This window comes from Alligator mississippiensis, chromosome 1, assembly GCF_030867095.1.
Source record: "Alligator mississippiensis isolate rAllMis1 chromosome 1, rAllMis1, whole genome shotgun sequence".
NCBI classification, from domain to species: domain Eukaryota; kingdom Metazoa; phylum Chordata; order Crocodylia; family Alligatoridae; genus Alligator; species Alligator mississippiensis.
In genome coordinates, this window is record NC_081824.1 from 159,808,891 (window position 1) to 159,833,978 (window position 25,088).

The window sequence follows — 25,088 nt, forward strand, 5'->3', positions numbered from 1 at the left end:
ACCTTGGGAAGCTGTACAGTGCTTAAGGCAATGCCATCTGCTGCAGTGCTGATTGCAGCAATGCAATCAGCCACCACTGTGATCATGACTATTTCTGCACCCCTCCGCAAAGGTGGTGCCCAGGGCGGCTGCCCCATTTGCTGCTTTGCCCTTCCCCCCTGTTCAGCTGCCTCTGCCCAGTAGCATAAATGTGGCTTGATTGAAGGAAGAGATGCTCAGAACAAACCAAGTTTGCAGAAAATCATTGCAGGAATTTTTAAGCGATTGAATATTTAAAGCTAGCAAGTTTTGAAAGCTATGCCCCTAACTAGTTGGTATCTTAATACATGTGTTTAATTACAGGCATCAGTTCAACAAATTTTCATATTGCCCATGTTCTCCATGTAGTTTTTATATTATCTGAGCTAGTAAATGAAACACTTAGCAAATCCAAATCAAGCTAAGTTCTCATATAGTTGAGTGCATTACATATGGTGATTTTTACACTTTAACCTTCACCTGTGGCTAAATTTTCCTTTAAAACAATTGTTTAAATACCAAAGAGGGAAGATGATTTTGAGGAAATTTTTCTTTTTTAATCCTCTAATTTAAAAATAGCTGAATAAGTTTTACTTAAACTTAAAAGATGAAGAAAAAGCAATGAATGTTTAAGAAACTTCTGAATATTCAAAGAAGGCTAGCTTTACTGAAAACTCAGCAGGAGCTACTGGTCTCAGGGTAACACATGAACTAAATTTCACCCTCTGATTTATGAGGAATCTCTGTTGAATAACTCAGACAAAAAGAATGATTTCTGTGTAATTTAGACAGATAATGTATTGTACCTCTACACACTCCTTCCTAAATTATATTTAGTAGCAATGATAGGTTTTTAAGATAGTAGATTTGTCCATTTTCATCACAGCAGTGAATTTTAGAGGAAAAAATTATTTAAAAATAATATGGGCCACATATACTTCTGGAAAATATGATAACATGTATACTTTTGCCTGCTGTTTCCATTACTTTTTGCCTTTCTCTGGACAGACAAATCATATGAGCAGTGCATCAGAGTAGCATTTGAAGTGAGCCACCATAGGTTACATACATTCCTTTTATATACAGGTAGACAGGTAGGCGTGGTAGTCTGAAGTCAGACAGAATGCAGGTTAGGGTGCCACTCTGTCCTATCTCTTATGTGATCTATACATTATTTTACTGATGCAGAAGATGTGAATAAGGAAATATATAGAGGTTCTGTAGCAAAAAGTTGCTGCAGATCTTCAGTGCACACAATTACATACCCCTGTAGCTCTACAGTTCCATCTCTGTATTCTTTGTCAACTGAGCATGTTGTTTTTATCTCCAGGCACTCAAAGACAGTGTTAGGGGAGCTTTTTTGTTGTAAAACCAAAATTCTTCGTTGTTTTTAAAATTTTAGACTCAAAATGAATTTTTCCTGTAATAGTTAAATGCCTAAAGATTAAAAATGGCCAAAATTCTAACTTATCATAACTGGAATTTATTTTTTGCAGCCTGTCCTTCTGACGGCTGGATTCCAGACACACACCCTATATGCCTACATGCCCGTGGAACCAGGATTTCGACAGTGTCAATGATCGTTGCTCAACATACCAAAAAACCAGTGTCAGTGTATTCATGCAGATTCATTAATGTACAGGCGCGCTGTGCTGGCTAACAAAGCACTGTTTGGTACATTCTACTTTTCCAGTGTGTTTGTCTGATTTACCTCTGACAAAGGCAGTCAGAGAAAACTCTCTCCCCTTTTCAGTGGTTCAGCAGCCTGTGAAATAAATCTTGGGGATTAGTGTCTGAAGTGGCAAGAATTTAAATCATTAAAAAGTAATGATCATTTTTGATTCTTTCTTTCTCTCTCTTTTTGAAATCAATGGTAAATGAACTACTGGAACAATTAAAAAAATATTTAGGAATCAATAGTTATTCTCTTTAAATGCAATTTTAACTGGCTACATGTTAAATAATAATCTGCTCTCTTTTTTTTTGGTGTGGAGGGGGGAGTTGGAGGGGAGAAGTAACATACAAGCAGATGTGCTGCTAGATCTACAGGCTTCTGCCAACCATATGGCATCTTAAAGAAAGATGGTTGGAGCGTCTGGATTAGCAAAGAGTCGGGATGGAAAGCCATGTGTCGTGTTGGTACAGGCAGTTGTTTTAGCTCTCTGTAAAAGGCTTCAGGAGATTGTGTAATGGAACAAATGGTACTGCAAGCCTAGTAACAGCCTTACCGCTGCTGGAGAGGCAATTGGCCCCCAGGCGGGTACTGCTTCATCTTTGCTTGTTGGTTTTGTGTGTGGGCTCCCCCCCCTCCCATTTTTGTCATAATTTTGCATTCTTGCTTTACTGTACTGGAAACTTAGTGACTTAACTCTGTACTTTATAACTACAAAGGGAGATGTCAGCTTTTAATTTTCTTCATACCCTCATTTTTTTTATAATGAAAACATACAGCTTCCCTGTGCTTGAAATAAAAGAGTTGGTTTCCTCATGCAAATTTGCTGTGCCCTTGGTGAACACTTTGAGAACTGAGTCATTGGTTTTGTGGCTGATGCCCAGATTTGGGGAGGGGGAAGCTGCTCTCTCCAGGTTTAACTTAGCTAAAAACAAGACTAGGGCTATTGTGCTTGTGGCTGTATTGTACCAGCTTCTCATTCCTGCTCGGTGTGACGGGTTGCTCTTTTTGTAATCGAGGGGCCTGCTCCCATATAAGTTAAAAGCAAAACTCCTTTTGTTTTGAACAGTGCTGGATCAGGCCCATGACATTTTGCACTCATGTTGATCCTACAGGAATCTTCTATAATTTAAATCCCAGCCATTGGGAATTGTTGTGACAGGTGGGGAAAGCTGTTGTATGTGGAGCTGTAAAAGGAGTCTTTTGTAGTTGTTTGCCTATCACATAAAACAGACTTTTAAGCTTCCCTTACCTGTGGACGATAATGTGTCCCTAAGACTTGGATCTACCGCTTTAGCAGCTCATTTATGCTGTTGTTTTTAAGGAAAGATGCAAATCTGAGGTTGTAGCAAAGGAGCCGCACCTAAAAGAATAAAAAGCTGGATTATTTCACTTGGAGCAGTTTTGTTAGGTTTAATGTGGTCACACATCATCATTTCTTATGTAAGAATAGAACATGACGAGCCCACAAATAGTCACGAGTAGATAAAATCCTAATTGAGCAGATAACATTCTTGTTTTATAAACTAGAAGCAGAACATTAACTACAGAGAATGTTTGCAGCAAAAGTCATTATCTTAGATTGAGGCAAATGATTTGCAATTTTTTAATCACATTTATCCTAAAAAATTATCATCATTTAAAAGGAAAGATGTAATTTGTATATTAATTTTAAAAATAAGATTAGTCCTTCCTTTTTCTTTTCTTAGTACGCAGAGCTGCTGATTGATTTGGAGCCTGGAAAACAGCAGTTCTGTTTATCTGCACAACAGTGCATGTTTCTCCTTCTCACAACCCCAATCTGCCTGTGTTGCTCAGTGCTGAGCTGAAGCAAGCTCCCTTAGGGGTGAAGGTTTAGTTTATTTTCCAGGCCCATTCAGTACTTTGCTGTAATGGAGTTTTCTGACAGTCAGGGGTAGGAAATGGGTGACGAGGATGGCTGTCCACTAGGGACTGGGGTAAGAGCATGAGTGCATTTCTCGTAGAATTGACACCAAACAGCCATAACATGTAATATTTACTGAGAATGGAATTGAATTTGTGACCTATAGGAGGGGGGCACTCTTTTCCAATTGACAGTTTTCTGCATCTTTAGATCTTCCCAAAATGGCATTTTTTTTCTTCAGTGTGAGCCACAGGAGCCAACAGCTCATTTCGGCACATTCAGAAAAGTCCACATTTGCCAATAAAATGTATAAATTTGGGTGTTATAAAAGGAAAATTGTATTCATCTGCTTATACTTCACAATAATGAGTTATGAAAAATGTTACCTTTATAGGGTTGCCAACTCGTGTTTGAATCTATTCCGGGAGGTTTCTGGAATGCCAACGTGCCAGTGACACACAATGTGAATGTGCCCATGTGCTTGCATATAATACTTATGGATTACATTGCATAGACTTTACATCAGGAAGGCAAATGCACATGACTATTACGTTTTAAAACCTACTGGACTACTGTATAAATCAGATTCAACATTTATTATTTATTTTAATGCATGCCCTATCATTTCTCTCCTGGGTAACTCTCAGCAGTCTCCTGGAGATTTATACCTAATGCCTGGAGACTCCAGGCCAATCCTGGAGGTTTGGCAACCCTACACCTTTATGACATTTGTCATTACCTTTGGAAGAACAAAGATGAGCTCAGTCAGCAGTGGCTGTCTTTTTAAATAATAGGGAGGGAATGCTCCTCATTTTGTTCACACAGGGAATCTGAGTCCTACTATTGGTCGGTAGGACTATTGTGAATTAGAGAAACAAGATTTAGTCCCTTTAAAACTTCAAGACTTATTTTGTATCTTATTGGATGTCTCTTAACTTTGTGTAGTTAGCATTGTTAGCATAAAGTAATGAATACATTCTGGGGAGGGGGTGTTATTAAAAGAGATTTTACTTGGAAAAAAATTATTTTCATATAATTTTGTCAGAAAAGGTACTGTTCATGGTGCTGGGTGCAGGGGAGAATGAGGATGTTGCTGGAACATGAAAGAGGAGTTCCAGATCTGTTGGGCAAAGTGACAGGCTGGGAGGCAAGGTGTATTGGCAGGTCAGCATGAGCGTGCTGGTGTTGGTACAGGGGAGCTAGTATAAATCAAAACTGAACTCAGTTAATGTGAAAAGGCTTCAGTAACAATACTTAGTAACAATGCCAGGTTAAAACCTAGTTAGCTCCTTTCAGAAACTTTGGTAAGATTTAGTGAAGGTTGAGGACTGCAGTGTATGCCAATGTAAATTGTAGAAACCAAGGAAATAATTAGTTAAGCCAGCACCAAGGTGCACACAAGAGATTTCAGTTATGCAGTTTTATGCTAAAAAATACCAACTTCTAAACAATTCCCAATGTCCTAGATGATCCATTTACATAAACCTGGCAGAAGAACATCCCTGGCAGCCACCTTACGCAGTCTCGTATCATGATACTTCACTTGCACTCCCCAGTACAAACTGATGCTGATCAATATAAATCCAGATCACCTATGCTGTAGGTTAACAGCCACTCTTAGCCAGTATTAATCATCAGAATACATGAGCATGTAGCTGGGAAGTACAATAAAAGCGTCAGAGTAAGATGCTCACTCATGGTGAGGGTGAGCAGCGGTGTGGGTGAGCTGGTGGTTGTAGAAGAGGAGGCAAGCAGGACCTGAAAAGGCATTTAGTTGCAGTATTTAATTTTTTAACTCTGTTTCCATGATTTTTACAGTTGGCATCCATGGAGTACACAGGCCTTACCTCTGTGTACCAGGGAGCCAGAGGCTCCTGTTACTTTAACAGGAAAGCAGGGCAAAGTTGCTGAGCGGAGCTAGCTGCACTGCAGTAAGCAGTCAAGGGGCAGCCACGGCAGGGCAGTGCAAAAGTTTGCAAGCTGTTAGACTCGGCTGAAGCAGAGGAATGCATGGTGGTCATCCAGCCAAAGCAGAAACCCCTGTGTGTGGCTGAAGCCTCCTGACAAAGGAGCGGGGCTTTGGCGCACATAAGACCAGTGCCCAAGAGAGAAACTGGCAAGTACCTCGGGTGCCTTCCTGGGGAAGATGGCTGCAAGATACAAACCAGCAGGCACCCAAGCCACCCAATACAGCTTGAAGGAGGAAGCGAAGGGAGAAAGCATGGCTTACTATGTGGCAATGATACAGAGAAAGGGGGAACTTTAATTTGAAAGTGATTTGCTTGTATTTGTGGGCATTTAAGTTTGATATTGGAGGACCAGGCTGTGGCTCTGGGGGGTGGTATGGAGGCCCCAGGAGTGCCTGAGAGGCCTGCAAGGGTCAGGGACCGCAGGTGGCTGAGAAGCGAGAGACCAGCTTTGCCTGGGTTAGAGACCTCAGGGCGCTGAGCAGCCCGAGAACGGCCCGAGGCCCGAAGCCAAGGTCCAAGGCAGTAAACCTAGGCTGAGGAGGCACAGCCAGAGAAAAGGGGCCCAAGTTGGGAAAGCCGAAGCCCCAACAAAAGTTTGAGGCTTGAGGGCCACGTGCTGTGTTGGGGCCAGGGGGCCCCTCTGAAGTGATATTACGTACCACCTGTGAGGCATGGGTATGGCTACAGGGAAGACAGAGCCATGAATGCTGCCAATCAGGTGACTGGTGCCTTGAGATACTAATAGGATCAGGATGGCCACAATGTAGGCTGAGGTGAGCTGGGGGCTCGGCCTGGGACCCTGGGGCAGTGAGGAACGGGGCAAACCATGGGGAATAAGTGAACAAAACAGGGGGGGAGACTTACATAGATGTTATATTACAGAAATGCTTTTTATATGATCACATTGACCTTTGTAGTTTATCTTCACAATTTGTGGTATTTCAAAGTAAGCCAACACATAGGTTATGGTATATAGTGAAACAGTCTACTTTCTGCCCATATTGTTTATGCTTATTCACTTGGGGTGATTGTGCACCCAGGGAATAGTCCCATCCATCTCACAGCCACGAGCACTGCAGCCAACAGGGTATGAGGGACTAGGCTCAGGTACCATAGCTGGTGATGTCTCTCCCAGATACTAGTAACAATCTACGGCGTTCCACGTCTTGTCCGTGCGTGTAGATATTGCACAGAGTATACCAACAGCTATTCTGTCGCTCTAAATCTGGGGACTTTAGCGATGTCTGCAGCAGTTGTAGATTAGTAGCAATGTCTTTCCTAGGATTTTTTTTTTTTTTAAAGTCACTGAAAAAGTAAATTAACAAAAGCTTTTATCAACTTCTTTTACTTTAAATGTCTGACATCAGTAGGGGCCAACATGTCCGTTATGCACATGCCATTGAATAAAAAGAGTAAAGAAGTCTCTTGTATTTCCATGCAGCATGCCCAGACACCACATGCACTGTCTGTTACATGTCTGTTCTTATGAAGTTCATGCTGGGAATTTCTTTTTAAAGGCAAAGTGTTTCTGAAGGAAAGAATTCAGATTGGGCAGATTGCATTATAAAAAAAAATCTCACTGTCTCTGAGCTGAATTAATATTGTGATTATTTTGTGCAGCCTCACACTGGCAGTTTGTAAAAGGTTCAAGGGTGTCTGGTGTCTGTAGTCTGGAGAAATAAGAAGGAAAGTGAAATAAGCAGCAGACAAAAAATAAAAGCACAATATTTGTAAAAGAAATCACAAAATAGCCTTTTGAAGGAAAAGGTGAATACAACAATACTTCAGCAATACAGCATATCTACCATTCTGAATGATCCTTGTTCATATAAACTCACAGATCATTTCTTTGTCCATAATGTGACATGTTGTTGTCAGTGTTTTAAGAAACTTGTGCATCAGGCAGATCCCAAAATCAAAGAGACATGAACATAGCCAACCAAGATGTTTTTAGCAGCCAGCTGTAATACTCCTTCTGCTTCTCTGTCATTATCTGCCGAGGCCACTTTTATTTGTAAGACATATTACAACAGTTTGAAATGAGAATCTTCCCCCAAGGTCTTCATCAACCTAAATAGTCTGGATAATTGTCATATTAAACATTTTCAGAGAGAGACCAGAAGCTATAACCAAGACTGTCAGTCTTTAGAGTGAAGCCATCCTGAAGTTCCTTCTTAACACAGAATTTTATTATTTTTCAGTTCCGTAACAGAAGGGGGCAGATACCACTTTTTTTCCTTCTCTAATATAGGGATTCAAACACAGGTGAAAGTTAATGAAGCCTTCACCTATCTCCTCTGTAGGCTGTGGTGCTTTGTCTTTTAATCCCTTCATTCCCCTCAAAGCCCATGAGGGCTAAAAGTGACCATTATATCTACTAAGCCCAGCTGCTACCTCTCTCAGCTTCTTACTTAAGTGCTGGTTGACAATGTTACCTCTTCAGCAGTCGTAGTCTCTCTGCACGTGAGCTGTGCAAATCCAGACACAGGTCTCCGATGTGATCTATTTGCTTTACCTGTAGGGCCAGCTGTGGTAGTGAAAATGAGATACCAGATCTAGTAGCAGTGAATATAGAACAGAGGGGAAGCTACTGTTACTGTGTAAGACCCCAGCTATAATAGTCAGTCACTATGGTACAACAAGGCTGTCACTGTCTTCGCAACATTGGGGTATCTAGAAGAATTAAGGGAACCAAATGTAGAGTCATTAGGTCATTGGAGGTGACCTACTATAGCTGTTAGGAATTCATAAGTAAAATGAAACTCAGCTAGTTATGGGGCTTAAGAATGAGATGAAGGGTCTTTGATTGGTAAGTGTCCAGTTCCAAACCTGTTACTATCCATGGGCTCTGCCTACACTCATGCCAGGCCCAGGCTAATGGGAGCTGTGCTCATGTCACCATCATTTCTCCCAGCCCCCTGCTCCCTGGCAGCTGTGCACTTACAGCTTACAGCCCATAGGGAACTGCGTCAGAACCAGATATCTGCAAACTACATCCACAATGCTGCCATTCTCCCAGCCACCCTCTATGCTGTGCCTGTGTCATAACCCAGGGCCAGGGAGAACAGAAGTGGGGAGAAGCAGTAGCTCAGATGCAGTTTGTAGATACCTGGTCCTGGCTCAGGTCCTCACTGGCTGGAAGCCAGGGAGCAAGGGGGCTGAGAGAAGTGGCGGCAGCCTGGGCAAGTTTCCATCTGCATGGCCGCAGCATGGGAACGGGGAAAGCCCCTTGCCGCTGACATGCTGCTGAAGCCACCCAGCCTGCAGTGGACCAGAACTGGGTTGTTCTACCCATGGCGTGTGAATGGTAGCCAGTTCATCCTAATTCATTCCCTTTTTTCTGTTTCCCATTGTTATGTTTCTTCTACTGAGAAATGGGAAAAGCATTAAGATAAAACAGGTCTGCTGCACTATGTACCACAGTCAGGTGTTCTCTACGCTGCAAGGGCGTGCTGCCTGTGTGTGTGCCACTCCATTTTTCCATGGGTTTTTTTACTCCTGGATATCCAGGGGTCAGAAAAACCCACAGGAAAAAAAAAAACAGAGCAATGCATGTATGGACAGCTCACACCACTGAAAAGTGGAGCAGGCCTGATTGGAGCCATCCTGTGGCTGCCAGCCAGGCTCTGCCCAGTGGATCACCACTGCTGCAGCCCCAGGTAAGGCTGCTGGAGTCAGCACAGTGCTTCCCACCACCATTGGGGTAACTTGCCGTGCGCCAAAGCACACGTGGCATGGGCATTCCCTGGTGACAAGTAGCTGCAGTGCAAGGTTAATTGGTCCAAATATGGTTGAATTTTAAGCCTCTGGAAAAAATGTTTATTCACACTCCTTTTGAGATGTGTTAGTCTGGCAGCTAAATTCTCTGCAGATTCTGTCCCCACTAGGCATGCTTCAGAGTGAGTATGCAGGAGCTGAGCATGTCTTTCCTTGCAGTTCTGCATCAGGTCAGTGTGGCAGCAAGTGCCCAAAATGAAAGCATATCCTCCCCTTTCAGTGCTCCTGTGTTGGTACTGATGAATTGGTGGAGGAAGAGTAGGTTGGCTGGAATGCACAGAACAGAAGAATGCAGGCAGAAGCCAGAAAGTGGGGAAAAGTAGGCAGGAGGAAGAACAGGAGCATTGGGATGTTGATGGATAATTGCAGAAGGTGGTGCATAGGAAGAGAAGGGAAATGGTGGGAAGACCTTGGGTGGGAAGGAGAGGTTGCCCAAGCAGCCTTGAGGCTAGTATTTCCATTGAGAGCCTTGACTCTGCAATCTTAACATTGTTGTCATGGTTTTAATTTTAATGAAGCTATGTAGGAAGTGTCATGAGCTCTGAACACTATTTACATTATCACAGTAATTTTGAAATTTGCCCCTGAAACCTGGTCATGGGGAGGATGGGCAAAAAGTGACAAATGGATAGTTCAGCCTTGTTTTGTTTTACTTTATTTTACAGTTGGCTTACTCGTGTTGTCAGTATCTTGCTTCTAGACCAACTTATAAAACACATTGCTTGTTCGCAATACTTGAGATAAACAAATAGCCAATAGTTGTCCAAGCTGCTGTGAAAGCAACTAGATTCAACTGTGTTGCACCTCTGGTATCAATCAGGAGTAACTCCATGAAAGGCCCTTCTGCTACAGTGCAACTGAAACCAACCCATCCGTTGTCTCTCCTCAGGTAAAGACTCATTGTAAAAGTGACATTAGAAACAAGCGGGCTGGAATCTTCCTTTTGCCCAAGGTGTACACTTCTAAATGTGGCTTTCTGTGCAAAGAATGTGTTCTTGCCTTGTTTTCCCTGATAAAACTTACTTGCGTTGTAAAACTAATGGCTTCAAATATAGCTGAACTTGTGGTCTACCACCAGCCCTTGAGTCTGCAGTTGGGCAATTGTATTACCATAATACTTATAGCTGTGTGAAGACTCCCTTTTACTAAATGATTTATTACTCTTCGCAGAATTCCTTTGGCTGCCGACTTTATTTCCGAGTCACTCCGTTCAGCTCAATTGGTCGCCTTCAGTTACCGTGGCAACCAGCAGATGGGGTTCTTTGACAAGGGTCAGCGGGGAGGCTACTGCAATATACAGGAAGAGCAGCTAAATAACAAAGCTTTCAGCATTGACAGTTCTGCTCTGTCTGGCCAGGAGTAGTTATCAGATTACTTGTATTAAAACCTAATTAAGATGTGTGCCAGTAAATGCAGCATGGTTATTGGATTTCGTGATTTAGCTGCCGCAGGTTGCTGCAGTCCTGTCACACTACTTCAGCAAATTCAGCTACGCAGTGTACAGTGGAAATGTTTTATATGCATAGCCTGGTAACATGAAATAAGTAATTTTTTTAATAGGTCTGCTTCTACAGACCTAAGATCTCTAGTTCTGCCTTTGAGTCTGAACGCTGCCCATAAGTCCCAGTGTATCTATTTATTTCAAATACATTTTAGAATCCAGAGAGAGATTTGATAAGATCTACACTGTCTACTCCTCCCTTCTTTTCATTGTCATCTGTGGATTTGCTGAGTCCAATTTAGATTGGAACCTCTGCAGGTCAGGGACCTGCTAGCACATTTATCTCTGAAGGCTAGTGCATACCCATACTGCTTTTCTAAGGCATGGTAACAGAATAAGAGAGTTGCCTTCATTCCTGGGAGAGATTTTTTTCTGTTGCCCAGAATATGTCAACTTCACTTTCTCTTGTATCACTTTTTTTTTCCACAGACACTTTATTCTTCAGTGCAGGAGGCCTCCCAAGAGCCCAGTGCACCACTTAAAACCCAGGGCTCATGCAGAACTCTGCAGAACCTTGTGTAAGTTATCCACACCAAGGTGCAGAGCAGTCTAAATAGCGTTCTCCCTATGGGTGGCAATGGACTGGGCCAGCCACTGAGAAAGATCAGAGCTGTTCCTACAACATTTCATACCAATACTGAATGTGCCTTATGCTGGGCATGACCTTGACAGAGAAGTATGGGTCAAGCTGAACAGACTGAGATCTGGATATTTCAAAACTACACTTCTCAAGATGAAAATCTTGGACAGCCCCCATGTGAATGTGGTGTCTATCAGACAGTGGCTCGTAGATTTGGAAATTGAAAGAAGCAGCAGCATTCTCCCGTAGTCCGTACTCTTCTGTTTGAGCACTTTGCATGTTAAATGTAATTTATGAGAGCTTAGAAGTGTTGCATCTGATCACTTCCTTTCAGCATATGGGTACATCCTCTTGGTAACTCACTTGATTTTAGACTTAAGACTTTTATTGCACCCAGTGTTGTACAGAACATGGGGGAGACAAAGAGCTCAATACTCCAGTGATGGGCATCCTTCATTCCTACTATTCATTCCATTCTATGGATCTATTTTTTGTTGGACCCGGCCCACAGCCTGTGCCTCAAGAAGTTTTAACATACCAATCATAATTTTTAGCAGTAAAAATGTTGCTTTTGAAAGGACTAAATTTGGTAATTGTTCAAAAGATTATTCCTTGTGTGACCACATATTTCCTTAAGGTGTAACCTGGATGAGAAACTGCTCTTAAGTTCTTAATTGCACTTAGAATCGTAGAACAGTAGGGCTGGAAGGGGCAGAAATGTCATCTAGCTCAGATCCCTGCTCAAGACAAGATCATCTCTATTTAAACCATCCCAGAAATGTTTGTGTAACCTACTCTTAAAAATTCCCAAGAATGTAGATTCCATGATTTCTTTAGAGTTTGTTCTAATGCTTAACAGACCCAACCTAAATTTCCCTTGTTTCAGTTTAAGACGGTTGTTTCTTGTCCTGTCCCTCCAGCCGCAAAGAATAGTGTTTCTCTCTCCCTCTCTCTCTCTTTATATCCACACTTGTTATCTGAAAACTTCAGTTATCAAATCCTCAATCAAGCCTTGTCTTCTCCAGGCTAAATAATCCCAGTGCTCCCAACATTTTCAGTAACATTTTCTCAGCCCTCTAAATCATGTGTGTCACTTTTCACTGGACTCTAACCACCACATACTTTCCCATGTACTTCTTGTAACTTGCCCACATACTTCTTGAAGTGTGGTGTCCAAAATTGGACACAGTATTTCAGATAAGGCCTCACCAGTGCTTGAGGAGAGCGGAAGAATGACTTCCTTTGACCTGCAAGGGATAAATAACTTCCTTTGACTTGTTAATACAGCCCATTATGCTACTGGCCTTTTTACAATGAGAACACACTTGTTGTCTCATATTCAGCTTATGGTCTAGTGTAACCTCCAGTTCCTTTTCTGCAGTACTGCAACCTAGCCAGTCATTCCCAAGTCTGTATTTTTATGATTATTCTGTCCTAAGTGCAGGACTTTTGCACTTGTCTAATTTTGTACCATTTTTCCAGTTTGTAAAAAATTATTGTGAATCTTAATCCTATCTTCCAAAGTATCTGTACTCCACCCAGCTTGGAGTTATCTACACATCTGCTAAGTGTACACATAGTCCCATTCTCCAAATCAGGGGTGTCAAAAAATACGGGCCAGTCCATCCTGCCTATGGATCTTAAACTGGACCAGCACACCATATGTGAATGCCCCCTTGGACTATCCCCACATGCAGCATGCAAATTACCCTTTGAGCATGATGATCCAATGAGTTATGTATCTATGTTAGTCTCATCTAGACTGTATCTTCTTAGCCTACTAATAAGTGTCATGGGAGATGGTGTCAACTGCCTTGCTGAAGTCCAGGTATATCATATCCACTGCTTCTCTCCCATCCACAAAGCCCATGACCTTATTATAAAAGAAAATCAGTTTGGTCAAGCATCACTTGCTCTTGATGAATCCATGTTCCTATTCCTGAGTGATCACCTTGTTCTTGTTCAGGAGCTTCCCAATATATTATTTGATGGCATGTTCCAGAATCTTTCTAGGTATTGAGATCAGACTAACTGATTTGCAATTCCTTGAACCCTCCTCCTCTTTCTCAAAGATGCTAACTATATTTGCCACTGTCTAGGCATCTGGGACCTCACCTGACCTCCATCAGTTCTCAAAGAGAATAACTAACAGCTTTATAATTACCTTAGCCAGTTCTTTTGGTGAAGTTGCATATTACACTCAGACCATACTAAATTGGTGGACTGGTAAGAGATGTTAAAGTTAGAATGTGCTGTGAGCAGTTGCACATTAAGGTTTAATGTCATTTATTGTGCGCACAGTTCTGACTTGCCACTAGAGGGCTGGCCAGCAAGGGGGTGGCTAGGACCCAGGATGCCTGGGCTATACCCCAGCTCTGAGCAGGGAGGTTGGCAGTGGTGCATCCTGGAATGCTGGAGAACTGCAGATTGAAAAAAAATCAAAGGAGCTGGCTGAAGTTCCCCTAATACAAGCTAGGTAGTGCAGGCCAGAGTAAACCCTCGCCTGAAGTGGCATAACTTTAAGACATTCAGAAAGCATTTAGCACAAGTAAATGAGATGTGGACACTCATTTTAAGTGCCCTTAATATGGTCTGTGTAATGTTTAATTTCACTCTCTGAGTACTCTAGGATGTGCCTCATCAACCCCTGCTAATTAAAAAAAATGCAACCTATTCTTCCCCTGTTCTAGGCAGATTATTTCCTCCTCTATCTGTGCTGTGCTCGTTATTTAATAGTTGACTTGATTTCTGAAAACTGAATACTTCTGCCTTTCAGCATCCTGCATTACTAGATTTCCCTCCCCATTCATAAATTACCTTAGTCTTCCTCTTCTGGCATATTTGTAAAATGCGTTTTGGGTTTTTGTTGTTGTTGCTTTTTACATCCCTTACTAGCTGCATCTCAAGCTGTGTCTTGGTCTTTCTGATTTTCTTCCTGCATGCATGTCTACGTGACACTCTTATACTCATCCCTAGTAACCTGGCCAAGTTCCTACTTTTTCTATGATACTTCAAAGTTTCAATTCACTGAAGAATTCACCATGTAGCTAGGACAGCCTCTTGCCACACTTCCTATCCTTTCTTTGCATTGGAATAGCCTGTTCTTGTGCTCTCTATGTGGTTTCTTTAAGGTGCAATCAAAATTCTTGGACTGCATCGAAATTACCTCCATGGGATCTAATTCCCTGGGTTTGTTAAAAGCTGCTTTTATTAAGTCCAGTATCATTAGTCTTCTACAAGGGGATTATTAAAATTCGAAGTAAGAATTTTTGTTCTTGCCCTGCAATAAAATAATCAAAGCTGCAGTTTCTCATGATCAAAGTTTATCTTTCTTTTTATGGAACGATTAGCAGCCTGTGGTCCCACACTGACTGACCTGTTTGGTGTCTCTTACCCAGCATGTAAATGAGAATTTTTTTTATTCCAGTGGAGAAATTAGAGAATAATTTTGAATGTGTTATTTGTAGATGAGAACTATTTCTTTTGTCACACATTATTATAAATGGCCTCAAAGTAACATGGTGTTAGAAATGGAATGGTATGTCAGGGGTCAGCACACATTTTTTGTGCAGAGTGCGAAAAACACCTGCAGCCTCAACTTGGAAGATGTTGGCATGCCAGGGGTGTACAGCAGGGAGGCTGCAAGGGGCCTGATCCTTGTTGTGACAGTGCACTTTGGTCCCTTCCTCGCTGTCTGCCCAAGGTGCACATGCCAAGCAAAATGCCTTTGCATGCCATACTCTGGCACCTGTGCCACAAGTTGCCTACCTCTGGTGTAAGTAATCTTTCTGTAACTGCAGATGGGTTTCTCTTCATTTTCTAGAGTATATCTCCTTAATGGAATTATCTTTCGTGTGCCCACAACAGGAGGTGCCATCTTGTATGGACAAACAACGAGGGTCATAACCAGTTAATGTGCTTGACATCATGCTGCCTGCCTGCTTAGCTTCCAGTAGAATAAGAAGTTGGTCTTGCATATTAAATTGCCTGTTTGCCTCTTCCCCTGTAATACTGCCAAAATTGGGCTAAGTGTGAGCTGGAGCCCTATTCATTCAAGAAAGAGGAGGCAGCTGGCAAGACATTCTCTGCAGGGACCTCTTTATCACTGAAGTTCACTCCCCTGATGAACAGGCAGCTTGTTTTGCATTGAGAGACTCTGGGTGGGGTTTTATAAGTATTTACATATGTTTTTAGTGGCCAGTGATGCTGACTGCAGAGGTAAGGAGCATGAAGAAAGGGGGTCTGTCTGTATACCTGTGGGTCTCCAGCATGGGGAATGTGATTTACTTTGAAACATGAATATGAGACCAAAGATATTTAAAACATAAGAAAATTAGCTCTGACAGCTGCCAGGAGTTGTATCAGGCTCTTAATGCAATTAGAAATTAGGGACCTGGAGTCAAAAAGGTCTCTGGCTTTTAAGACACCAGTTGAACTAACAGGCGATTCTTTGGAATTCCTGCCTTTGTCGTCTCAGAAAATGATACTTTAAAGCAGTAACCCTTTAGCACTGGTACAGATGAAAAGCATTAAGTGCTTTTTAAAGAGAAGTGAGCAATCGCTGTATTTTCTTTGTCTGAGAAATTCAGGTAAGTCGCACAACACTCCCGAGGTCACATGCTGAATCAGTAGCAGAGCAGGGGATAAAACTCACCTTCCAGTTTGATGCTTTTCCATAAAGCCTCCCAATAGACACTGCTTTCTTTTGCATGTTGGACATGATTTACAGCTCCTAGAACAGTGCGCACGTTTCCAAAACAAGGCGGGTGAGGGGCGGGCAGGGCACATTTTACATTTCAGCATTCATCTATAGGTGTAGTAGACAGACAAAACGGTTACATTGGTTCAGCTCTCCCAAACGGCAAGTCTTCCTCTCTCTCTTCAAATTGTTACACCTGTCATAGCCTCCATGGTAGTCTAGAACCAGGTGTCAGGATTTGCAGTTTGAGGGTTTGTGCTTCAGCTTTTTTCTGATCTGTAGTCTGTATTCCTTTAGCTTGTAATATCAACTCTTTCATACGTATGTACTCACATGGTAATACGGATGGCTAAATATGTGCTTTGAATACATGCTAACCATGTAATTGTAATAATCTGATTTGAAAAAAAACCAATAATCAGACTTGGCTATGTAGCAGATTGGTAAACATGGTTTTGTCCTCTCAGGTTTTCTTCTTTTCAACTTGGTTTTATATAACTTTACTTTTAGTCCAGGAAGTGTTTGTTCGTTCAGTTAGCTGAACAGCAGAGTTTCTGAAAGAATATATATTGTAAGATGGCCACATGGAGAGTTGATTTCTATATTTTACATCTCAGCAGAAAAATGATAGGTTCCACATGGCAGAATTACCTCAGAAACTTTCCATCCTGTCTTCACTTTCTAGTAAAGCTAGTTTAGTGGCACAGCCAAAAGAAATTCAACCTCTATTCTACAGTTGTGTATGTAGTCCTTGTCCAGTAAGGCACTTGAGTACATACCTAACTGAACAGATGACTAGTCCTGCTGATGTTACATGTTTAAGCAGAAGGTTAAATGTCTTGCTAAATTGGAGCTATAGTGCTGTACATGTAAAGGCCTTAATAAAAAGACAACTTGCTTTGAAGAAATAGGTATTAAAAGACCCTAGGCCACAAAATACAAATCCCAGGCTGAACTTCACCAACATATGGTGGTGATGATTTCCACAGTTTGGTCAAACATGTGGGTCAGCCTGATGTTCAAATCAGGTCCCAGTTCCCCCAGTGCCCAGAAGGTTCAGGTTTGGGGTTTTATTTCCGGCCTATCTCTCTCTGTTAGGATGAGGTATTTGTCTTTTATTTTACTTTATTTGATGAGACGAACTTGTAAAGATGCCATGAGTTTAAAAATAAGCATTTCCTTATGTAATGTTCCTTTATGTCCTGGATGTGCAAATCTATTCCTTTACAAAAATGGGTTTTCCTCCTTCAGTGTGCGACCAAGGTTTGTTTTGATAGAGACTGCCAGAAGTGGCGAGCTGCCGATTATTGTTGAGGGACTTAATGGAAACCTGTTATACAGCCCCGTCCCTATTATAAAGTCTGTATTTACCCACTCTTAACTAGCGTCATCTGAACCATCGCATTATTTCCCTGTAATTAGGCCAGCTAACAAATCCTTTACTTGTTAATGGCACCCATAGCATAAGAGAAAACGTCAACAGATATGACAGATAGTAGCCAATAGATAAAGTCCAATTGCTTTGTGATGGCGCACAACTTGAAAGCCATGTTACAATAATAGATGTGAGTTTCTAGTGTCTGAGGAGCTCTTTTGGTGTAGTCTATATTGTGAAGAGGATTAAAATACTTCTGACAGAAAGCTCAGCATGCCTTATTTTCTACAGGTAAATATGTACTTAGCACGCTCAATAGCATAGGCTCTGACTGTGCTTTTCTTTGTCCTGACTGAAGTCTGTACTGAGACACCACCTGCCACTTAGTTGTTCCACCATTACATCTGCTGCCAACAGATGATGGCACCTGTCCTGCCATGGCCCTGCGTGGAATTTGTCCTTTACTGATCCCCATCTTGTATGGTGCGTCGTACAGGGAAGCCCTGTTTACATGTTGCTGCAGTACAAGCAATAGAAATTGTCTTTGTTCGTCTGCTTTGTAGTTTTGATCCTTTATTTTATTGAACATGTCTTGTTATATTCGTGCTAAGTATCATACAGCACCCCATTGCCTTGACATGGGTCATCTTAAAAGTGTTTAAGCAAAGGCGCCATTCACTTCTGGAAAAATGACACTTGAGTTTCTAGTGCACACCAGGCCTTTGTATATTCAGTCTTATTCACAAGCCCCTTCCTTCTGCTCTCTAAACTCAGATATGAGCCTTTTGGCTTGATGGGCTGTATTGGAAGTTAAGTGACAGGTTTTAAAGGATCTCTTCAGGCATACTTAGTTAAGACTTGTCTTATTTTAAAAAGCCAAATAAAAGTTGCTTCCTATGAAGGGAAGTGGGGCATACTTCAGGTTGTGAAAGCCATATAAAGACAACAGAGCTGTCGTTCCAGGTCAGATTTGACAAGAACTAGTAAAATGCATAAGCTCAGACTTTAATAGCTCTCAACACTAGTGACGCTGATGTAAGAAGCTTGCTTTTTAAGCAGATGTAGTGTGTGCAGCAATGCTGATTTTTTGCTGTGCTCATAAGGCAGAAGCTATGGGAAAAATCACCTCCCAACGGCACCTTTTCCTGTAGGAGAGGAACTGCATACACACAGTGCTTATATGCACATACTAGGAAGTGGCCCTATTCTTTAATTTGTGTCACTTAATTACACAACTAATTTGTTTTCTCCTCATGATAAGATCTTTAAATTAAGTGTTCATAGAAGAATGCTCCTATTTAAGGGACTGAGATAAAATGTATTGAATATCCTACACATAACAGCTCGTCCCCAGCACGACAACCTGGCTAAGCCCTGTCATCTGTAAACAGGACTCTTACTGCTTAACATCAAAGCCCCCACAGTGAATTCCAGTCTCAGAGCCATCATAATCCTTTCATGTGTTTTTTTCCAGGTTATACCAGCTTGACAAGCATTGCCAGACCACTGCTCAGCAGCTAGTGGAGTTACTCAATAAACAGAATCAGCTCTTCAAAGAGAGGCAGATGCTTACAGAAGAGGTGCAGATCCTGCGCACCCAGGGATCATGCCAATACCAGGAACAAGCGAAAAGAAAGTCATAGGGAAATATTCCTCAGCCATCGAGAAAGGTAAAGTCATTAGCACAGGCTTGTTTCAAGTTGGTTTTCCTTCCTGAGACATTAGCTTCAGAGAACAGAAATAGCTCCATTTGATTGAGGGCGACTGGCAGTTGTACCCAAGCCCTGATTAAACCTCCACTAAATTAAGAAAATGCTATGAGGTATATGAAAGCAGCAGAAATAATTTTTGTTAGCAATTCCAAGCAGATCTTTGTTTTGTCCATCTTGCAAAAAAACAGTAGGCAGTACAATATTCCTTGTTTAACAGCATTCACATTTAAGCACGAACACATAGAGTTGTGCTGACCTGCCATTAAGTCCACCTGCTACTTTCTGTGGTTTTGCCACCTCATTTTTAAACATTTTGGTCTCCTTTGTTGCTCTGAAAAACCTGCAGAAAGAGGCGGCACTGACAGGCTAACTGTACAGAGGAAGCATTGAACTCTGAAGTCAGTGGATGTCCATGCAACCAGGGAAGTGCATAATAGTAAAAGAGTACAAACTACAACAATCAGCATCTGAACATTTAAGTTGGACACTGATCCAGTAATCATTCACTACTTTGGAAAAAAGAAAGAGAATCAACTGTATTACTCAAATTCCAAAATAATATCATTAAATCACTTTCACCACAGAAATAGAGACCTAACCACTGACCCATCTGGCTCACGAACACAGCAAGCTACTAGTTCAGCGACAAAATGCAGAATTTCATTAATATGAAGGTGACCAAGGTAATTCAGTTGGGAGAATCGAATAATCATAGAGAATTAGGGCTGGAAGGGACCTTGAGAGGTCATTTAATCTAACCCCTGGCCTGACGCAGGATCATCCCTATCCAAATCATCCCATACAAATCCATTGTTTAACCTCTTAGCAAAACTACGGAATCAACCCTGACACAATGTTAGTCATGACACCTAATTGGCCGCAGATAAAGCAGAAGATCCATGGTGGCCAACATCCTGCTGCTGTAAAGGTATGCTCAAGAGATCCCAGGAAGAGGCCCATGCCCCCTGCTACAGAGGCAGGCAAAAACCGCCACAGTCTGTACCAGTCTGATCATTACATAAAACTTCTTCCTGACCCCAGTTATGGCAATTGGTCTGACCCTAAGCAGAGGGGCAAGGCCCTCTAGCCTGCAACTTCCAGCTTTAAATCTCAGGAGGAGCACTGGCACACCCGAGTCAAAATCCCCAGCCTTGGCCAACGCTCAGTGCTTCTGAGGAAAGCAAAAGAAACAAACCCTCAAGTATAGCAACAGGAGGGGAAAAAAATTTCCTGGCCTCATGTAGTAACCAGCAAAGCCTAGGACCATGGGAAATACACATAGTAAAGCATGGGCATAGCTACTTCTAGATCATCCCTGACCAGTGCTTGTCCAACCTCTTCTTAAACACCTCCAACGATGGAAATTCCACAACTTCCCTAGCCAGTCTATTCCACTGCCTCATTGCTCTAACACTGAAGACACATTTTTCCTCATGTCTACTCTAAACCTATTTTGCTGCAACTTCATGTCACTGATCTGTGTTCTACTCTGCAGCAAGAGAGAAAAGGTGTTTTTTTTTCTTCTTTATGGCAGCCCTTCAGGTATTTCAAGACTGCTATCATTTCTTCAGTTCCTTTTCTGCAAGCTGAACATGTCTGTTTCCTTCAACTTCTCCTTGTATGATTTGCCTTCCAAGCTCTTTTATCATTTTTGTTGACCAGATTCGGGCCCTGCTGTTGATTCACCCTAAAACTGCATTTGCTTTTTTGTGCATCTGCATTGCACTTGGGACTCGTGCTGAGTTTGTGGTCCATCAGGACTCCTAGATCTTTCCCTGTAGTGCTGCCATCCAGCAGGTGTCACCCACTTAGTATTTGTATTTTTTATTACAGTATTCTTTCCAAAACATAGTACCCTGAATTTCCCAGCATTGAATTTCACCTTGGTAACTCCAGCCTAGCTGTCCAATCTGTCAGGATCTTTCCGAGTTGCTTTCTCATCCTCCAGTGTGTTCACTGTCCTTCTCAGTTCCATGTCATCTGCCAATTTGCTCAAGATGCTTTCTGTTCCAGCATCCATATCACTAATGCCTTAAACAGCACTGGGCACAGGGCAGACTCACAGAAAATCATAGAAAATGAGGGTCGGAAGGGACCTCTGGAGGTCATCTAGTCCGACTTCTGTGGGACTCCACTTGAAACCTCCTGCCATTCTCACATTAATCCATTAATAATTACCCTTTGCTTGCCTCTTTAAAGTCAGTTGTCTATCCATCTTACAGTACTTTTGTCTAACCCATATTTCTCCAATTTATTAATGAGAAGGTCATGTGAGACCTTGTCAAAAGCCTTGTTGAAATCACATTGGCCTCATTCACCAAAATAGTAACTTTGTCAAAGAATGAAGTTAAGTTTGTTTGACACAATTTGTTCTGAGTAAATCCATGCTTGGCTGCTTGTGATCAGCCTTTCCTCATCCAGATGCTTGCAAATGGACTTCCTTAGGATATGCTCCATTAGCTTCACAAGCATTGGGGTCAGACTAAGCCATCCAAAGTTCTCTGGGTCCTCCCTTCTGCTTTTTTAACGAGGGTAATGTGTTGGCCCTTTTCCAGTTCTCAAATACCTTGCCCATCTTCCACAACTTGATTAATATTAACTGCCATGGGCTCCACAATCTCCTCTACTAGTTCCTTCAGGATCCTAGAATGAAGTTAATCAGGTTTTTCAAAAGCTCTCAGACTGTCTCTTTCATAATCTCATCCCTTTGCTTGTTCCCTTTCTTATCCAGATAATCTTTATTAGTCATCTGGTTGCAGCCTAATTTTTTTGTGAAGACTGAGGCAATGTTGCTGTTTGAGTATCTCTGCCTTTTGTGCGTCTTTTGTTAAAAGTTTGACCTGACTATTTAGCGGTGGGCCTTTCTTTTCTGCCTAATATATTTATAGAACCTCTTCTTGTTGTCTTTAATCTCCCTCACCAGATACAGCTCGTTCTTTATCTTTGCCTTCCTGCTTTTGTCCCTGCAGGTTCTTGCTATTTTCTGGTATGCTACATTTTGGTTAGTAGCAAACTAAAGAGTGAAAGAGAGAACAGTGGTTTAATACTAACAGATGTTTAAATCATGCTGTTTTTTCCAACAAGGTAGGTTAGCAGCAAATGCCAGGATGCTTTATCCTAGGAGAATGAAATACGTTAGTTATTCCTATAATTACAACATTGAAATGGCACTGATCCCACAATGCAACAGAGTATCTTACTTACCATTGTTTTCCCTCTACTGAGGATAAAAGTTACCGTACTACCTCATTTTACCATGACAAGGTCATTGTTGGCAAATGTAATAGCAGCCACTATTTTAAAATTTTCAGAATGCTGTTGTTAAGAAAATGTAGTATTACCCTACCAGGAGAGCTTTCTGTAACCCGAAAAGTCAGAGAATCCAAGAAGTCCACTGGGGCCTTTGCCAATCTACATGGCAGACATTTCCAGTGGTATACAGACAGTAGTAGCACAATGCCATGCAATAGAAAAAATCATTGTTATGGCCAAGACACTGTACTGCTAACTGTACTTGAATATTGTTACAACCCAAAGTCTCTTTGCAGTTGTAAGAATACATTCACATATATGTACACACGGATTGTGTGCTTTAGAGGATTCTTTATTTACTCAAGAATGCTCTCAAGGAAGTGCAGGCTGCTTTGATGTTTAATGTATTATAACAAAGCAAGAATCCAGCTGCCACGTAGGAAGTAATTTGAAATAGTATTTGATTCAGGTGAACTGGAACAGAGGAGCAGAATTATCTGGTGCATCAGTCAAATTCAGTTTTTAAGCCAGGAAGAATTTTTAATCAAGGAATAATTCATCACAAGTTGGAGATTTTATGTCCAGATAGATATGCAATGTCCAATCAGATTCTGGTATTTAAAAAAAAAAGTAATTTGTATTTGTGTATTTCAGTGCTGATGCTATAGTTAAACATGTACAACTGAAGTCTCCCAAGGGAAAAATGGACCATGATGCTCATAGAGAACATTGATGGATTTGAGTTAAATAATAATCTGATAAAGGAGAAATGAGTAAAACTGGATGCATTTTTCCAGTCAAAAGTAAAGGTGGTTTTAGCTGAAAACGCATTTCTCATTTTTTTCAAATGTTTAAATTTTTTAATTGACCTGAATTTTAAAAGTTAAAAAAGAATTGAACACCTAGAAATAAACCATTTTGTTTTAGTTCAAGTTTATCTTAAATGGATTTTTTTTTTTTTGCCTTGGTGGGGGAAAAAAACCCACAGGCTCTCATTTCAGGTTGACTCGAACAAAATTCTTTTAATTTTTCAGTTCAGTCTCTCAGTATATCAACCACTGAACTGAATAATCCATTATTCTCACAACTCTAGAAACATGGGCCAATCTTTAGACTCTGAATTAAGATTTGAACGTGAATACATTTTTTTTCTAGCAATTTCTGGGACACTTGACGTACTGTCTAGAATGAGAGTACTGTTTGGTCATTACAATCATAACTCGTATGTGATGTGATCCTGTATCATAAACTTCTCCAGTTTAGTTAAAATTAAAGCAATGGCTGCATATAATATTAGGATGAATAGAAGGAAAGTATCCAAAATGAAGTGTTCAGTGAGCTCAGAGTTACTTGTAACTTGGCTACATGTAAATTATTTAAATCTGGGATTCAAGGGCAATCAATATTTGTTGCATAGTCTATACCTGTTCTTATTCCCAGGCCTACAGTATTTTTCCAATTGAAACTCAATCCAAGATTTTAAATTAATTAGCTACACTGAATCCAACCGGACTATTGTAAAAAAACAAATTGTTTATTACACAAAGATTACATCTGTGTTATATGTAACACTTGCAATTGTATTTTAAAGGCAAATTCCATATACGTTTTAACCTCAAACAGTACTGCTTCCTTTATTAATCTGTTATTATCTGTAACCTTTTCAAACAAAGGCAGCTAGAGGTCTGAGTCCCTAGTGATAGAGATGCTGCCTTTTCCTAGGGTGTTGTGAAAATCTGTTTTCCGTGGAAACATTCACACCATACAGGAATACACGCATGTACATTTACAAGGGGAATTCTTGTGAGTTCTAGTGATTTGAAGAAAACCTGAAAGAACAAAGACCTGCCCCTGCCAAGTGCTCCCCCAGCACGCACACGGATTTTGTTTCTTTAGTAACAGCCCTTCCACTCTCTCTCAGACCTGTAGCTTTTACATTAGCTCCACTTATAAAAATGTCTCTCTCCCAGAAGTGAGTTTGAAAAAGGGGGGGAAAAATCTTGTCAGTCAATTGAAAGGTCCATTCCCAGCCTTGGCTCAGGCTAAGAATTTCATCACTTCATGTGTTTTAAGGCAGAAGGGACTGCTGTGATAATCTGGTTTGATCTGCTACGTAACCCCAGGCCATGCAAACACCCCTTCATCAAGCCATTTCCCTGGGCTCAGATGTATCCAAACTTGATTCAAAAGTAAAATCTATAAATTAAGGTCTAAAGTCCATATTTAGGCACCTGTGTAAGTGGCATGATTTCAAGGAGCTCTAAGTACTTTTCAAAGGCCATTCAAACAGGTGCCTAATTATAAAAGTTAGCATCTTAGTTTTGCATATCTGGCTTATGATCTAAACTCTCATTGCTCCAAAATCAGGAGAACCAGCAATAATACTAGTTTTGTTCTCTTCCAGATATCATTGGGATTCTGTTTAGAGCGCATAACTGGACTTGGAGCTAACGATTTCCTGAATAAGAATATATAGTCTGCTGTAGTTTGCTCATGTCCCTCAAAGCTGCTTTCCAGATCTAGCGAAGTGCCTGTCAGTTTTACAAAAACAAGTGTTTTGTCCCAGTTTATGTAATCCCCCTGCAGACTGGCTGCCTGAAGGAACTGCTGGCCAGCTGAGCCAGTGAAACGAAGAGCAGACTAGCTG

The 25,088-nt window shown here is 41.3% G+C and overlaps 1 protein-coding gene across 6 annotated transcripts in view; it reads left to right on the plus strand.

The window, feature by feature from the left end:
* Positions 1-25,088, plus strand: part of SDCCAG8 (SHH signaling and ciliogenesis regulator SDCCAG8) — a 151,025-nt gene that overhangs the window by 120,216 nt on the left and 5,721 nt on the right. For 4 of the 6 annotated variants that reach the window (XM_059715964.1, XM_014600083.3, XM_059715960.1 and 1 more), the window contains one exon: positions 18,952-19,147. In XM_059715964.1, the coding sequence (XP_059571947.1) occupies positions 18,952-19,120 (169 nt within the window). In that variant the 3' untranslated portion in view covers positions 19,121-19,147. Of the gene's footprint in view, positions 1-1,514; positions 1,801-18,951; positions 19,148-25,088 lie in introns of those variants that run through there. The other 2 variants (XR_009456099.1, XM_019500628.2) reach the window with 2 other exon arrangements.